Source organism: Podarcis erhardii (genome assembly GCF_964252035.2).
Source record: "Podarcis erhardii genome assembly, chromosome: 4".
NCBI lineage: Eukaryota > Metazoa > Chordata > Lepidosauria > Squamata > Lacertidae > Podarcis > Podarcis erhardii.
Genome location: NC_138508.1, coordinates 5,803,389 through 5,821,660, shown reverse-complemented (window position 1 = coordinate 5,821,660; position 18,272 = coordinate 5,803,389). Strand labels below are relative to the sequence as shown.

At 47.1% G+C, this 18,272-nt stretch overlaps 1 protein-coding gene across 4 annotated transcripts in view; it reads left to right on the top strand.

Annotated features, from left to right (window-relative positions):
• PDE2A (phosphodiesterase 2A) overlaps positions 1–18,272 on the top strand; it is a 386,253-nt gene that overhangs the window by 115,311 nt on the left and 252,670 nt on the right. For 2 of the 4 annotated variants that reach the window (XM_081860195.1, XM_081860197.1), the window contains exon 2: positions 1,389–1,452. In XM_081860195.1, the coding sequence (XP_081716321.1) occupies positions 1,389–1,452 (64 nt within the window). Of the gene's footprint in view, positions 1–898; positions 941–1,130; positions 1,172–1,388; positions 1,453–18,272 lie in introns of those variants that run through there. The other 2 variants (XM_081860198.1, XM_081860196.1) reach the window with 2 other exon arrangements.

The window sequence follows — 18,272 nt, the reverse complement described above, 5'->3', positions numbered from 1 at the left end:
AGCACCTGCCGTTACACCTCTTCCTAAGCACCATTTCCCCACCAAGGAAATCCAAAACCACACGTTCACAAAATCCTTTCGGGAACTGTTGACCTGACTCCCTGGTTTACTCACTTCTTTGCCATTCCACTGCACAGCCTTCCCCAACCTGGTGCCCACACGGTGTCGTAAACTACAACTCCCACACAAATGGGAGCATGGCCAAGCTGGCGGGGGGGGGGGGATGGGAATTGTGGGCCAAGACATCTGGAGTGGAGGGTGGTCAGATGTTGCCAAAAGCAGCACACACACCAAAAGGTCTCTGCTGCTTTCTGGAAGGATTGCCTCCCAGTCTCTATTTTGCTTGGACTGAATATTCTTAGTTCATTTCTGGGGGGATGTGGGGGCCCTTAAAGGCCTCAGCCCAGTATACCTGAAGGAGCGTCTCCACCCCCATCGTTCTGCCCGGACACTGAGGTCCAGCTCCGAGGACCTTCTGGTGGTTCCCTCCCTGCGAGAAGCCAAGTTACAGGGAACCAGGCAGAGGGCCTTCTCGGTGGTGGTGCCCGCCCTGTGGAACACCCTCCCATCAATCAGATGCCAAAGACAACAACTACCAGACTTTTAGAAGACATCTGAAGGCAGCCCTGTTTAGGGAAGCTTTTAATGTTTGATGCATTACTGTATTATAATATTTTGTTGGGAGCTGTCCAGAGTGCCTGGGGAAGCCCAGCCAGAGGGGCGGGGTATAAATAAAAAGTTGTTGTTGTTGTTGTTGTTTATTTATTTATTTATTTATGTATTTATTTATTTATTTATTTATTTATTTATTTGAGGGTGCCATTGTTCAAAACTTGAACAGTTGCGTGCAGTTAAAGAGACATTGGGTGCTTCTGGGCGGGGGGCAGGTTGTCAAAATAAAATAAAAAGCTGCGTAAGAATCACTGCTTATGAGCGATCGGTAAGAAAGCCATGGTGTAAAAAAACAAACAAGCAACGGGACTTCTACAGCAGCAGGCGCTGAGGTCTGGGGGATGGAGGCAGCCCCCCTCTCCGTCTCTCCAGGTTTTTAGGACCCGGGGAAGCCCCTGGGCTCTGCTGCTTCTTGCATCCAGCCTGCGAAGTCTTCCTCTTTGCTTCTCCCTCTGCTTGGCAGCGAGAGAGCGATGCCCAGCCGCGCTCCCGGGAGCAGGTGTGCATGACAAGCCAAGTGTGTGTGTGTGTCAGAGGCAGGCCGGCCACCGGGAGGGGGGACGCGGGCGCGCTCTAGCTCTGGATCTCTCTCTCTGTTCCTCGCTTGCAAAAGTCTCCCGGCTCCAGCGGCGGCCACGCTCGGTCCTCAGCCGGCGGGGGGACAGGATGGTCCTGATCCTGCCGCACATTCTCATTGCTGCCCTTCACTTTTTCAGACGGGGCCAGCAGGTCTTCCTGAAGGCGGAGGAGGCGGCGGCCCGAGGCTCGGACACGCTACAGGTAGGTCGCTCTTTTCGGTTCCCCCCTTTTTTTCGGGGGTGGGGCAGGGTGGTCCCCAACGGTGGTGACTCTCTTCGCGTGCTGGGGATGTCCGCCTTTTGCATGTTCTCGCGGCGCTCTGTACGTGGCCCGGTGAACTCTTGATTGCGGTTGAGGAACTCTTGTTGGCGATCGGCCCAGTTGGTCTCCCCACGCCCCCCCCCCAAAAAAATTAACTTGTTTTACTGTGTTCTAAGCATAGCTGTCAACTTTTCCCTTTTCTTGCGAGGAATCCTCTTCGGAATAAGGGAATGTCCCTTTCGAATGCCACTTCCATCCTTCCTTCCATCCATCAACTCGCGGCTAACTTCGCAAATGACTTTGGGATGTCTCAAAAGATATTCCAAAGCATCTTAGCACTTTGAAAATCTCTGTGATTCGGTTTGAACGACCCCTTGCGGGGGGGGGGGGGCTCCCTTCCAACTCTTTGATTCTTCCTAAGTGGACATGGCGCAAGCACAGTGAAGGTCATGCGTGGCATAAACAGAAGGCAACTCTCCTGAAGGCGATCCTTTGATCCCATCCCTAATAGATCATTTCGTAGCTGGCTGGGACAAAGGGTGGCGCTTGTTAACGCGGCCCCCAAAGCAGGGTTCGTCCAGAGGCACTGCGAAGCTTTTACAGTTTTGTTGTCCCGCTAGCATGTCAGCGCCAAAATATTTGTTCTCAACTAAGCATGGGAAAATACCTAGGATCGCTGGTGCCTCCATCTCTGCCCGGTTGAGTTTTGAGTAGGGGCAGTGCGCTCTCTTGCTATTTCAGAAGCGACCAAGTCCTGTTTGTAATTGACCAACAACATCCCTTCTCCTTCCTTCCTTCCTTCCTTCCTTCCTTCCTTCCTTCCTTCCTTCCTTCCTTCCAGTGGCGTAGCGTGGGTTGTCAGCACCCGGGGCAAGGCAAGTAATTTGCGCCCCCTAACCTGTGGATTTGCGCCCCCTAACCCTAACCCCCAGATGTTGCGCCCGGTGCGGCCGGGCCCCCCTGCACCCCCCACGCTACGCCACTGCTTCCTTCCTTCCTTCCTTCCTTCCTTCCTTCCTCCCTTCCTCCCTTCCTCCCTTCCCTCCCCTTCCCTTCCCTTCCCTTCCCTTCCCTTCCCTTCCCTTCCCTTCCCTTCCTCTGTTGGCTAAAACACCTTTTATTCACATTATTTATCCTTTCCCTCTCCTTTATGTCTTCTCCTTCCTATTCTCCCTCCCTCCCTCTCCTCTTATTGGACAGTCTATGGGGCTCCGTCGCCTCTTCTCCTTGCCTGATTTCCCTCTGCTTGAGTTTGTCAATGGAGGAGTTCTTTGCGCCGCGGGCACCCAGTGCACCCCCTTTTCGCGGGGCACCGAGGCTGCCAGCCACGACCCTCGCGGCGGCTCGGCAGGGCCCGGGAGGCGCGTGGCGCGCTCCTGCCAGCCGCAGGCAGAACGGGCTCGCTGCAATGCAGGCGTGCTCAGCACAGCACCGCTCCTGCCAGCAGAGCAGAGGCCCTGGAAGTCTCTGAAAGTTGCTGGGTGCTGTTGGCAAGCAGAGAAGCAGCTTCAGAGCATTGGCTTGGCGTCTGTATCTCCCTCTCCTCCTCTGCAAGCACCCAGAGGACTCTGCGGGCCCCCCCCACCCCACCCCCCACACCATTCTTCTATTTCCAATCACCTGCTTCTCTACCCGCCAGCACCCCAAAGCTGTGTGCATGATGGGTGGCAAATCTTTATTATTATTATTATTATTATTATTATTATTATTATTATTATTATTATTATTATTTTGATATCCCTCCTTTCCTCCTCCAAGGAGCTCAAGGTAGTGTACACGATTCTCTTCCCTCCTCATTTAGTTCCCACAACGACCCTACAAGGTAGGTTAAGCTGAGAGGCAGGGACAGATAGCTCAACTGGTACAGCATGAGACCCCTTAATGTCAGGGTTGTGTGTTCAAGTCCCACGTTGGGCGAAGTATGACTAGATGACCCTTGTGTGTCCCCTTCCAACTCTAGAATTCTCTATCACTGGCCCCCAAGGTCACGCCCAGGAAACTTCATGGCCGAACGGGTTTTGAACCCTGGTTTCCCAAGTCATAATCTGACGCTCTGACCATTACGCCGCACTGGCTCTCCACAGGCAGCTCTGGGTCTTTTGAAACCCGCAGGCTGGTTCCTGGGGTGAATCGTCAAATTCTGTGATTCTGCATTGCTGGTGCAAAACTTTGGCCTTTCTTGAAAGCTGTTGTGTTGTGCGCAGGGAGTTGGCCATTTGGTCAGTAGTTAATTCTTACAGATAAGCTAACATCATGCTAAAGAGAGAACCCCATATTGGAAAGAGAAGCACCGCTTTCTGTATGGTGTGGTTTAATTTTATTAAAGTTTATTCAATATTTTATTGAAGATGGCTTCTGTGCACCAGCTTCTCACGGGACTCTGTGGAAGAACATTTTGTGTTGATTTCTTCTTGCTGTGTGGCAGCACTTTGCATCTTGATTCCAATGTACTATTTTTTAATGCCGTCTCTGTACTTTGGGGGAGGGAGTGGACTGGCAATAATGTTATTATTTTCTTAGTTCTGTTATATCTGAATATCAATAAAATACAGGTTTTTTTATTATTTTAAATAAGGAATCAGAACTGGGCCCTTTGACATGTGGGATAGTGCATGCAAGTTTATTTTGGGTAGATTCCAGCCAGAATGCAAAGGCATTGAATGCAAAGGCGTTCTACAACATTTGCCGGCAGAAGAGTTCTAGGAATTGAAAGCCATGCCTGCTTCTCACAGAGTTGTAGAGTTGGAAGGGACCTAAAGGCTGTGGGAATGTTCAGGGATGCAGAAGAGGATATATTGTCTGATTATAGCCTTTCCAACTTGTGTTAACAAGTTCACAATTTAGCAGAGTAACATTCCCCTTTTTAAACTTGCAGCGGATGTGTTTGCTCAGGCTCGCTAAAGCCTCTATAATAACTGTCCTGGTATTTCCCCCTTATACCCTCATAAAAAGATAAGACATGATACAGTCTTCTTTAAAGTATACAGTGGTGCCCCACAAGACGAAAGTAATCCGTTCTGCGAGTCTCTTCGTCTAGCGGTTTTTTCGTCTTGCGAAGCATCCCTATTAGTGGCTTAACGGATTAGCGCTATTAGCGGCTTAGCGGCTATTAGCGGCTTAGTGGCTTAGCGGCTAAGCGGCTATTAGCGGCTTAGCAGCTTAGAAAAAGGGGGGGGAGGAAAAAAACTCGCAAGACTTGCAAGACGTTTTCGTCTTGCGAAGCAAGCCCATAGGGAAATTCGTCTTGCGAAGCGCCTCGAAAAACGGAAAACCCTTTCGTCTAGCAGGTTTTTCGTCTTGCGAGGCATTCGTCTTGCGGGGCACCACTGTAAAAAGGTTTACTCACACACCATTCTGTTCACAATAGGATCCCAGAAGGCAGACTTAGCTTAGATAAGTAACATACACCTGGAAACTATCTCATAAGGAGACAGTCCCTTTGTCCTCTCTTGGCTGGAAGCCAAGAGAGCATCTTAGGCTAAGCAGATGTTGCTTCTTCGACGAATGGAGTCAGAAAGAGATGGCGGCCTCCGCTCAGGTATTTTGTTACCTGCACAGGTGAGGCCACGCCCACCTCTGGTCACATGTAGAGGAAGTCTGTCACAGCCCAGAAGGAAACAGGAAGTTTACCTGCTGGATGGACAAACATTCCTCCCCATGTGTAAACATGTTCACTCTAGGAATGTTGTACTTGACTGCTCTTGTGTTTCACATCCCACATAGGCTCATCTAGTCCAACCCCCTGCGATGCAGACAACGGCAACCAAGATGCTTGAGGGCTTGGCAGGTCCCATTTGCGAGCTTCTCACAGGCATTGGGATGGCCACAGTGAGGACTATTTGGCTGGTCCAGTGTCTCCAGGAAGCCCACAAGCAATAAACAACCCCTACTCCTTGCCCTCTAACAGGTGAAAGATTGCCCCTGTCCCTGGGGCTTCTACAGAGCTATAATTGATAATTACCATTGATATTCTCCTCCTCCTCCTTTCCATGAATTGGTGTAACAAACATCCTTTCCCAACCTCCTCAGCTAGCAGCCCTTGCCACGCCTTGTGCTTCTGAATTCCATAGATTAATTCATACACACACACACACACACACACACACACACACATGTTTTTATTGATTTTTTTAACATATCAGTTCCAACAGTCATACAACATATCTTCTCATCTTATACAATATTTTAGACTTCCGTCAACACCTCTGATGATTTTCCGTTCTTTGTCACTTATTTTGCATTTCTTCATTTCTATATTACATTTAATTATCCTTAACTAATAATTCTCTTCATAGTCTTTCTTGCAGTATTTCAAATAATCTGCCTTACAAAACCTCTTGCAGTCCTACTAGCGTAATCTGTTCATCACAATTACTTTTCAAATAATTCATATATTTACTCCAGTCTTCTAAGAATCTCTGATCCCGCAGGTTTCGAATCCTTCCTGTTAATTTAATTTATCTAATTCTGCATAGTCCATCAACTTCATCCTCCATTCTTCTTTCATCGGTAGTTCTTCTTGCTTCCATTTTTGTGCCAATAATATTCTCGCTGCTGTCATTGCATATAAAAACAACTTACAATCCTGTCTATTAATATCTCCTACAATGCCAAGTAAAAATGCTTCTGGTTTCTTAATAAATGTATATTTCAACATCTTTTTCATCTCATTATATATCATTTCCCAGAAGTTTTTCCATAGATTAATTCAAAGTCCCCATCAATGATATCATGTGAACAAAGACCTAGAACACTTTTGTCTACTTTAGATCTCTTGTTGCTGAGCATCTCTGCTCAGCGCTCCCTTTGTTACCACCAGCCAACTGAGTCCCTGTGATTTCTCCCTTCTGTGCTGCACATTTCCCTAGCACTTTTGAAAACATCTTTTACCCATAGAATTGTAGAGTTGAGGGGGACTCCGTGGGTCATCTAGTCCAGCCCCCTACAACACAGCTAAAGAACCCCTGGCAGATGGCCATCCAACCTCTGCTCAGAAACTTCGGATGAAGGAGAATCCACCTTCTGAGAGAGTCTGCTGCACTGTCAGAAAGTTCTTCCCAATGTTGAGTTAGAATCTCCTTTCTTGTCATTTGAATTAATTGGTTCAAATCCTCCCTTCTGGAGTAGCTGAAAACAGGCTTGTTCCATCTTCCATGCGACAGCTCTTCAGATGGCTAGCATCAATAGGAGTATAGCATCTAGATCAAGGGAAGTAATAGTGCCACTGTATTCTGCTCTGGTCAGACCTCACCTGGAGTACTGTGTCCAGTTCTGGGCACCACACTTCAAGAAGGACACTGACAAACTGGAACGTGTCCAGAGGAGGGCAACCAAAATGGTCAAAGGCCTGGAAACGATGCCTTATGAGGAACGGCTAAGGGAGCTGGGCATGTTTAGCCTGGAGAAGAGGAGGTTAAGGGGTGATATGATAGCCATGTTCAAATATATAAAAAGATGTCACATAGAGGAGGGAGAAAGGTTGTTTTCTGCTGCTCCAGAGAAGCGGACACGGAGCAATGGTTCCAAACTACAAGAAAGAAGTGTGGGATGTAAACACAGGAGCAGTCAATGACAACATTCCTAGAGTGTACATGTTAGAACATGGGGAGGGATGTCTGTCCAGCAAGCAGGTAAACTTCCTGGGGACGGACTTCCTCCGCATGTGACCAGAGGTGGGTGTGGCCTCACCTGTGCAGGTAATGATAAAAGCACAGGGCAGGCAGCCACTCCCTCTCTTGCCTCTCTCTCTTGCCTCTTGCCTCTTGCCTCTCTGCCATCTTCATCTTCTGAAGGAGCAACATGCCCTCTTGGCTCTCACCCAAGAGAGGACAGTACTATCTTGCTACAAGATAGATTCTAAGTGCATGTAACCTTTTTAAGCCTGCCTACCTTCTGGGATCATATTGTGAACAGAACGTGAGTAAACTCTTTTATACTTTTATAAAGACTGTGTCGTGTCTTGTATTTTAAGAGGGAACAAAGGGGAAATTACCAGAGTAATTATTATAGAGGTTCTAGCGAACCTGTGCAAGCGTTACCGTTGCGTACTTAAAGGGGAATGTCTATAAACTCTGCTGATATTTTTGGGAACTTGTTAGTACAAGTTGGATAAGGATATAATTAGTCAATATATCCTCTCCTGCACCCCAGAACATTCCCACAAAGGGTTATTGGGCCCCAGTATTGCATATTTCTGCGTATTTTTGAAGGATTGCATTGGATTGTGATTTTGAGTTGAGTAGTATTTTTCTGAGTTAACTTCCTGGTAAGCACATGGTCCTTTGTTCCATTGTGCAGTGGGGATTAAGCAACCCCCCCCTTCCCTCAGAGTTCACAGTGACCCAAGGCAGTGAAGAATTGTTTTGTATTTTGAGATTTTTGAGATTTTGATTTTAAAATTTTGAGAAATTTTGAAATTTTGAAGAATTTTCAAATTTTTGGATTTTAAGATGGCTAGAGCAGCTTTTGATAGTGATGCAAAGCTAGGAATGCCTGTGCTGAATGAACACAATTTCATACACTGGAAGCAGCGCTTGATAGCATGTTTAGATTATAAGCACATTTTGGAAGCTTTAAACCCTCAACCTACGGGATCGTCTGAGGAAGCTTTAGCCAAGATAAGTGCTTGGAAACGCATGAACAGCGAAGCTAGACACATAATTTTGAGTGGACTTCGTGATGAGCAGCTATCATTAATAAATAGTACAGATGATGCATCTCAAATCTTAAGAGATATTGAGCGCGTGTATGGAGAATCTAGCATAAACTGCTTCAGAAACTTGGTGTGTAAATTAACCAGAGTGAGGATGAATTCAAAAGAGGAATTCACAGAGCACATCAACAAGTTTACTGAGATTATTCAGAGAATTGATTTGACTCCCAAAGCTTTTGATGAAGATACAAAGATAGCATTTTTGTTGTCATCACTTGGACCACGCTTTAGCGCATTTGTAAGTTTGATGGATCATAGACAAGGTCTGACTTTTAAAGACTTGATTGGTTATTTAAAAGAAGAATGCAGAGATAGAGCTGAATCTCCAGTGAGAAATGCTAGAAGCAAGGACAGCAGTTATGCATCTAGGCAATGTACAAAGTCCAAAGAGATGCCTAAGAAAGTGATTTGTTTCAATTGTAACAAAGAAGGACACATTGCAAAGAATTGCAAGGCTCCTAAAGCAAAGAAACCCCACCCCTTTCAGCCAAAAGGGGAAAAGAAGGGGAAATGCGAATGCACATGGCTACTGCAAGAAAGGAATTTAGCTGTCCAGAATCGTGAAAATAGACGTAATAAATGGATAATTGATTCAGGTGCCAGCTCACATTTTTCATATAAAGAGGACTATTTTAATGAGATAAATGATGAAGAAGGATCTGAAATTGAAATTGCAGATGGGAACATTGTTAAAGCAAAAGGTGCAGGTTCCATGAGTCTGAAATGCAATATAAACAATGAATGCATTGAGAACACAATCTCTAGAGTTTTGTATGTACCAGAGCTGAGCTGCAATTTAATCAGCGTGTCCACTTTGGACAAGAAAGGTTTCCAGATCACATTTGGAAATGGAGAATGTAAAGTGACTAGAAATGGCAAAGTGTTTGCTCAAGCAAAGCTAATCAATGGTGTATATGAGCTTGATGTTTCAGAGAATCAGTCTGCAAAAGTGGCACATTCCAGCCAGAAGGATGAAGCAGATCTGGACCTATGGCACAGAAGGCTTGGACATAGAGACACCAACGTCATTCTGGATCTACAGAAAAGAGATCTTGTAAGAGGTTTGCAGGTAAAGCAGAGCAACAAAGCTCCAGCAAAGTGCATAAGCTGTATTACTGAGAAGGCTGTAAAACCTTCATTTCCACGTTGTGCAGAACAAAGAAGCAACAAAGTGCTTGACATAGTGCACACTGACATATGTGGACCCATGAGTGTTCCCTCACTGGGAAAGAATAGATATATTTTAATATTTCTGGATGACTTTTCAAGATTTTGTGTTGTGTATTTCCTCAAAGAGAAAAGTGAGACAGTGGACAAGCTCCAGGAATACATTGCCATGGTCAAGAATAAATTCCAAAGAGCTCCAGCTGTGCTAATGAGCGACAATGGAGGTGAGTACTGCTCAAATGAAATGCAGGCTCTCCTGGCCAAGGAAGGAATTGCACATGTAACCACAATTCCTTACACACCACAGCAGAATGCCATAGCTGAGAGAAAGTTTAGGTCCATTATGGACATGACAAGGTGCATGCTAAAGGATGCATGTTTGCCACAGAAGCTGTGGGCCGAAGGAGTGTACACGTCAGTCTATTTGCAGAATAGACTGCCAACTAAAGGTGCAGAGCGCACACCATTTGAACTTTGGCATGGGAAAGCTCCCAATCTGTCGCACATACGTGTGTTTGGAAGTCCGTGTTACTTCCACGTGCCCAAGGAACACAGACACAAGCTTGACTCCAGGGCAAAAGCAGGTATCCTGGTGGGATACGCCTCTGGAGGCAAAGGATATAGAATTATGGACTTACAAACTGGTAAGACAAATGCATACCATGCGGTTTATTTTGATGAATATGGAAAAGTAGACACTAAGAACACTGTTGTGGATTCTTCTGATGAGTCAGAAAGGACTCAAGAATTTGTATATTTCCCTTTTGAGACTCCACAAAGTACTAATCTGCCTTCGAGTGTTACAGCACCCCCTACAGGCGACGCACCAGAAGACGCAGAGGACCAGAACCCTGGCGGCACCAGAGACGAAGATGAGGACTCAGATGGGGACATGCCTGCGTTGGAGGAGGATGAGGAAGCTGATGCGGTCGCAGAACCAGAGGTCAGGCGCTCGTCCAGAACCAACAAAGGTGTCCCACCATTACGGTTGTCCTACTTTGCAGGGTCGGCGTTTCCACAGGAACCTTCCACTTGGGAAGAGATACAGGAGATGCCAGCTGCAGAAGCCAGTCTCTGGAGGAAGGCCGTGCAGGAGGAGATGGATGCACTGCATCAGAACAAGACCTGGACACTCACTGAGCTGCCTCCCGGTAAGAAGGCCATTGGCAGTAAATGGGTTTTCAAGGTTAAGAAGGGGTCAGGAGGAGAAGTGCAGCGCTACAAAGCTAGACTTGTAGCACAGGGATTTTCACAGCGTTTTGGTGAAGATTATGATGAAGTTTTTGCACCAACCGTGAGGTACAGCAGCGTAAGAATGCTTCTAAGCATTGCAGCCTCCAAGAAAATGAGAGTGAAACACATAGACATTGCTACCGCTTTTCTACACGGGCAGATTTCTGAAGAAATTTATATGAAACAGCCCAAAGGTTTTGTGAAACCACATGAGGCACATTTAGTGTGCAAACTGCAGAAAGGACTTTATGGACTTAAACAGGCTGCTAGAGCCTGGAACCAGAAGTTGCATAAAATGCTGACGCAACTTGGGTACAAGCAAGGCGACGCTGACAAGTGCTTGTACAGTAAGTCAAATAATGGACAATTCTCATATATCTTAGCATTTGTTGATGACCTGATTATTGCCACAGCAAGTGAGAAAGACTATACACAGATAGTAAAACACCTTAGCAAAGAGGTGGAGGTCAAGGAGCTAGGAGATGTCAGGCAAGAGGCAAGAGATGTCCAGTACTACCTCGGGATCCAGGTGGAAAGAGAAGAGGACGGCTCATTTCTTCTCAGCCAAAGACAGAAGATCCACGAGCTGATTGAGCACATGCAGATGCAAGACGCACATCCAGTTGCTACACCGATGGCTACTGACTTCCTGAAGAATCAGCAGGATTCGAAGCAGTTGCCAGACAACAATGACTACAGGTCGGCGATTGGTAAACTTTTGTATTTAGTTACCACATGTAGACCTGACTTAGCAAATGCTGTGGGGATTCTTAGCAGAAAAGTGAATTCTCCCACTGAGCATGATTGGGCAGGTGTAAAGAGGGTGGTGCGATATTTGAAGGGTACCATGAATTGTAAATTAAGGTTACCAGCCGTCAGAGACCCTAAGTTGGTTGGGTATACTGATGCGGATTGGGCTGGGGATAATGCTGATTATAAATCAACAAGTGGTCATGTTTTCATGTTTGGTGATGGACCTGTTTCATGGGGCAGTTATAAACAGAGCTGTGTAGCATTATCTTCCACAGAATCAGAATACGTTGCAGCAACAGAAGCCTGCAGAGAGATCGCCTGGCTTGATCAACTCATAAAGGACTTTGGGTTGGTGAGAAAAGGGCCTGTCAGCTTGCTAGAGGACAATCAAAGTTGCCTGAAGCTGACGCAGAGTGAGAAGTTCCTGGCCAGAACAAAACACATTGGGGTTAAATACCACTACATACGCCAGATGATCCAGGATGGACTTGTGGAACTATCCTACTGCAGCACCCAAGAGATGACTGCTGACATCCTGACGAAACCCCTACCAAGAGAGAGTTTCCAGAATCTACGTGTCAAGCTGGGACTCTGGGTGGTTGAATAAAGTTGTTTATGTTTTGTGTATGTTGTATTGCCTGAGAAGGGGTATGTGGGATGTAAACACAGGAGCAGTCAATGACAACATTCCTAGAGTGTACATGTTAGAACATGGGGAGGGATGTCTGTCCAGCAAGCAGGTAAACTTCCTGGGGACGGACTTCCTCCGCATGTGACCAGAGGTGGGTGTGGCCTCACCTGTGCAGGTAATGATAAAAGCACAGGGCAGGCAGCCACTCCCTCTCTTGCCTCTCTCTCTTGCCTCTTGCCTCTCTGCCATCTTCATCTTCTGAAGGAGCAACATGCCCTCTTGGCTCTCACCCAAGAGAGGACAGTACTATCTTGCTACAAGATAGATTCTAAGTGCATGTAACCTTTTTAAGCCTGCCTACCTTCTGGGATCATATTGTGAACAGAACGTGAGTAAACTCTTTTATACTTTTATAAAGACTGTGTCGTGTCTTGTATTTTAAGAGGGAACAAAGGGGAAATTACCAGAGTAATTATTATAGAGGTTCTAGCGAACCTGTGCAAGCGTTACCGTTGCGTACTTAAAGGGGAATGTCTATAAACTCTGCTGATATTTTTGGGAACTTGTTAGTACAAGTTGGATAAGGATATAATTAGTCAATATATCCTCTCCTGCACCCCAGAACATTCCCACAAGAAGATTCCACCGAAACATTAGGAAGAACTTCCTGACAGTAAGAGCTGTTCGACAGTGGAATTTGCTGCCAAGGAGTGTGGTGGAGTCTCCTTCTTTGGAGGTCTTTAAGCAGAGGCTTGACAACCATATGTCAGGAGTGCTCTGATGGTGTTTCCTGCTTGGCAGGGGGTTGGACTCCATGGCCCTTGGGGTCTCTTCCAACTCTTCTATGATTCTATGATCTCCTCTCAGCCTCCTCTTTCACAGGCTAAATATTCCCAGTTCCCTCCGCCATTCCTCGTAAGGCTCGGTTTCCAGACCATTTTCAATCCTGATCTCCCTCCTCAGCACACCTTCCAGCTTGTCAATATTTTTTGAAAACACTCAGTGCTCATAACCTTTCTGTGCCGCAGAACCTGGCTGGACTTTGTGTCCCCTTCACATGGAGCGAGACACCCCAGCTCTGCACCTCATCAATTCGTCCAGATGGCAATCGTTTGGCTTGAGGTTTCGAGGATGTTTGCGTCAACCTCAATTTGTGGGACTTGTCCAAAGAGGAGATAATGATGTTCAGATGCTTCCGAGGGATTATTTGCCAGTGGAATAGACTGGCCTTGATAGCATCAAGGGGTACCTTGTCTGGAAGCAGGTGACATTCAGCAATGGTTTTTAAACATGCATTGGAGGTGTTTAAACAGAGGTTGGGTACCCACCTCTCCAGTATAATACTCCTACTCCTACTAACAACAACAACAACAGAATCCTGGAGTTGGAAGGGACCCTGAGGGTCATCTAGTCCAACCCCCTCCAATGCAGGATAAATAAATAATCAATCTGTACCCCACCCATCTTACTGGGTTTCCCCAGCCACTCTGGGTGATCTCCAACATAATATAAAAACACAACTAAACATCAAGCATTCAAAACTCCCTAATACTGGGCTGCCTTCATGTAATTGGTTATCTCCTTGCCATCTGGTGGGAGGGTGTTCCACAGGGCAGGTGCCACCACCAAGAAGGCCCTCTGCCTGGTTCCCTGTAGCTTCACTTCTCACAGGGAGGGAACCGCCAGAAGGCCCTCAGAGCTGGACCTTCGTGTCCGGGCTGAACGATGGGAATGGAGACGCTCCTTCTGGTATACAGGATACTTTAGCTGCGATCCCGCCCTTGCAAGGGGTTGGACTAGATGACTTCTGAGGTCCCTTCCAATTCTAGAGTTCTATGGTTCTTTGTTCCAGATCATTCTGCATGTATGCATTGCTCATTCTTCCTCCTAAGGCATCAGAGGAGGCTGCAACATTATAGCACAACATTAAGAAGAGTTTAAAAGCCTTCTGCGTGCCCCAGACGTTGCATGATGAAGGTGCCAGGAAAGTTCTGCAGGAGGGAGTTCCTCAGCCTGGGCATCTGGTTGCCACCCGTGAGAAGAGGATGCTGGCACTGGCCTGATCCAGCAGCCTCTTTTTATGTCCTTATCCTTTCCAGCAAGCCATCCCCGTTGGCGGCACACAGCACCAGTAACAGAGAGCAATAAAGTCCGCTATCTGCTAGATGAGAGTAATTGACTTTGCCCTCGAAGGGTTGCTAAAGACTCCTAAAGCGCGTTGCCAATTAAAAAATGGCAAATTGCACCGGCGACATCCTCCTGTTGGCTGCGCCTCTCCGGTTTTATGGCAGGCAAATGTTCTGTTCCACAAAAGGAGTGCTATGCGCATGAGAGGAGGCAGCGCCAGTCAGCTGAGAAGGTCACCCGCCCGTGTGGCTTGTCGGCATCCAAGACGCACAGCAGCCCTGGAAGGCGGGCTCTGCCTGGTTGTCAGGAATTCCGTTCTATTCTGGCAACAAGCACACGCTGCTCTCCTTCTGCTGGGGAGAGTAACTGGAACCTGAGGAAGACAGCGGGGCTGGCAGGCAGGCGGTGGCAGCAGAGAGGTGTTCTTGTTTGTTCTGCTTAATGGGATGTGTGGCTATTTTATTGCTCTTGGAGCTGGCCGAGGGGGCACGACTGGCAAGCTTTATCTGCAGAAAGCCAGGCTGAACAGACTCTGGAGGTGTCAAGAGGGACTGCTGGGGAAACCCACTGTTTTCATGCAATATATTCTCACAGGTGGATTTTCCCAAGCAAACGTATTACAGTAGTACCTCGGGTTACAGACGCTTTAGCTTCCAGACTCTGCTAACTCAGAAATAGTACTTTGGGTTAAGAACTTTGCTTCAGGATGAGAACAGAAATCATGCAGCAGCAGCGGGAGGCCCCATTAGCTAAAGTGGTGCTTCAGGTTAAGCACAGTTTCAGGTTAAGAATGGACCTCCGGAACGAATTAAGTTCTTAACCCGAGGTACCACTGTAATTGGTATTTCATTCAGGATAAATGAAGAACATTCAAAGAGTCTCCTGGATTAGGCCAATGGGCAGCATTGCTAGATCAGGTGATGGTTCATAGAATCATACAGCTGTGGAGTTGTAAGGGACACCAGGGGGACGCGGGTGGCGCTGTGGGTTAAACTACAGAGCCTAGGGCTTGCCGATCAGAAGGTCGGCAGTTTGAATCTCCACGACGGGGTGAGCTCCCGTTGCTTGGTCCCTGCTCCTGCCAACCTAGCAGTTCAAAAGCACAAAAGTGCAAGTAGATAAATAGGTACCGCTCTGGCGGGAAGGTAAATGGCGTTTCTGTGCGCTGCTCTGGTTTGCCAGAAGCGGCTTAGTCATGCTGGCCACATGACCCGGAAGCTGTACGCCGGCTCCCTGGGCCAGTAAAGCGAGATGAGGGCCGCAACCCCTGTGACTGAACATAACCGCCAGGGGTCCCTTTACCTTTAAGGGACACCAAGGTTCATCTAGTCCAACTCCCTGCAATGCAGGAAACTCAGCTAGGTTCACCTAGCCCAGCATCCTGTTCTCCCAGTGGCCAGTGAGATACCTATATGGGAAACTGGCAAGCAGGTTTTGAGCACAAGAGCAACTCTCCCCTCCTGTGGTTTCCAGCAACTGGTATTTAGAAGCAGCGCACCCGATTGCTGTCTCCTCCTCCATGAAATTGTCCAATCCTCTTTTAAATCCATCCATGTTGGTGGCCATCATTGCCTCTTGTGGCAGGGAGTTCCACAGTTTATATATGTGCTGTGTGGAGCACTTCCTTTTCTGTGTCCCGAATCTTTCAGTGTTCAGCTTAATTGGAAGTCCATGAGTTCTAGTGCTATGAAGACAAAGGAAAACCTTTCGCTCTCCCCCTTTTCTCTGCCATGCACAATCTTATAAACTTTTTTTAAAATATATATAAAATTTATTTATATTTTTCGGGTTTATACATTTCACTAATTACAATCATTTTAACATTTCAAAACTTGACTTCCTTCCCCCTCTTTCTCCATTTCCTTAAATTTATTTTTAATATCTTCTGTATATCCAAATTAATTTAATTCGCTCATTTATTCACCTACTTTAAATATATACACTCTTATAAAATTGCAGGTTATTGCAATAATCCTGCCAATGTTCTTCCGGTAAGTTTCATCATTTCTGCATATTCCATAACTTTTTGTATCCATTCTTCCTTTGCTGGGACTTCTGCTTCTTTCCATTTTTGGGTGAGTAACATTCTTGCCACCTATACATGAATAAGTTTCTATACAGTTTAGGTAGTTCTGTCCCTATAATTCCCCAAAGAAAAGCTTCTTCTTCTTCTTCTTTGTTTTACGCAAATGTTATTTTAAACATCCTTTTCAATTCATTCTATATCATTTCCCAGTAAGCTTTAATCTTACTACAAGACCGCCACATATGATAAAAAGAACCTTCTTTCTCTTTACATTTCCAACATATAAACTTCTATCAGGTTGCTCCCTTGCTTTCCTCTAAATTAAAAACTCCCAAATGCTGCAACCTTTCTTCGCAGGGGAATCACTCCCCTCTCCTGGCTCATCTTGTTTGCTCTTCCCTGAAGCTTTTCCAACTTGATCTCAGCCATGCAGCCAGGAGGCAAAGATTCCCATGCTTGGTTCTGGTGCTGTTTTGCTCACCATCCAGCGGGTCGTGCGCACGCTGGGAGGCAGCGTGGCGCTGCTTCTGTTGCTTCTAGTTTAGCAGGCAGAAAAAGCAATGCCGAGAGAGAGAGAGAGAGAGAGAGAGAGAGAGAGAGAGAGAGAGAGGCAGGTCAGATGAGCAGAGCTGGGCTATCCACTCTTAAATAAATGGCTTTGCACCCACTTTGAGAAGCGCTTTGTTAGCAGAGGGGCCTGGGAAGAGCCTTCTGAAAATCTCACAACTGTGATATTGATGCACTGTTGCACCTGGAGCAAAACAGGCTGGGTTATTGTAGGGTTACCAGATGTCCCTGTTTCCTGGGGACAGTCCCCAGATTTGCGAATAAGTCCCTGGACAAATTCCATCCCCGGAATGTCCCCGGATTTCATCTAATGTCCCCGGGAAACGCAGCAGTGGCAGCCTTAGCACCCCGGAGCAGTTGGCTCTGGCTGGCTTCAGGAGCTGCTAGGAAGTTCCCATTTGATGGTGGTGCAGGGGCTCTCAGGTGCAGCTTCTGGGCTGCCTCCACCTTCCCTGAGCCCAGCAACTCAGCTGTGAAGGGAGGCTTCAGGCTGCCTATCAGAACAGCCTCCAAACTCCTACTTGCGTGCAAGCGGGGCGGGGATCTCTCAGCTGTGAAGGGAGGCTTCACGCTGCCTATCAGAGCTTGAGTGCAAGTAGGAGGGGGCAGGGACCTCTCATTTAGGCAACGGTAAGCCTCCCTTCCCAGCCGAGGGATCCCTGCCCCCTCCTGCTTGCACGCAAGTAGGAATGGGATTGGGGCTGCTCTGATGGGAAAGGAGGCATTGCGCTGCCCGAGTCTTGTTGCCACCCAGGCTCATGGAGAAAGGAGATAGAAGCTTCAGAGGAAGGGGAAACATGGTGGTTGAGGTCAAGGCGTTGGCCGTCCCTCCGCCACTGCCGTTGCTGCAGCATCAACATCCCATTTATTTATTTATTTATTTAGTCCCCAGATTCACTGAAAAAAATCTGGTAACCTTAGGTTATTGACCTTGGATGGGTCTCTGAAAAAGGAGAGGGCAGTAAGGTAGAAGATACATGGCAAAGCTGAGATCACCATTTTTTGATTTCCTGATGTCCCGGGATGGTGTCGACAGTGGAATAGGCTCCCTCGGAAGGTGGTGGACTGTCTTTCCTTGGAGGCTTTCATAGAATCATAGAAGAATCATAGAATCATAGAGTTGGAAGAGACCCCAAGGGCCATCGAGTCCAACCCCCTGCCAAGCAGGAAACACCATCAGAGCACTCCTGACATATGGTTGTCAAGCCTCTGCGTAAAGACCTCCAAAGAAGGAGACTCCACCACGTTCCTTGGCAGCAAATTCCACTGTCGAACAGCTCTTACTGTCAGGAAGTTCTTCCTAATGTTTAGGTGGAATCTTTCAAACAGAGGTGGGATGGGCATCTGTCAGGGATTCCTGAGTTGCGGTTCCTGCATCGCAGGGGGCTGAACTACGTAGATGACTCTTGACCAGATGACTACAGCGTGGTTTAGTGGTTAAGAGCGGTGGACTCCTAATCTGGGGAACCGGGTTCGCGTCTCTGCTCCTCCACATGCAGCTGCTGGGTGACCTTGGGCCAGTCACACTTCTCTGAAGTCTCTCA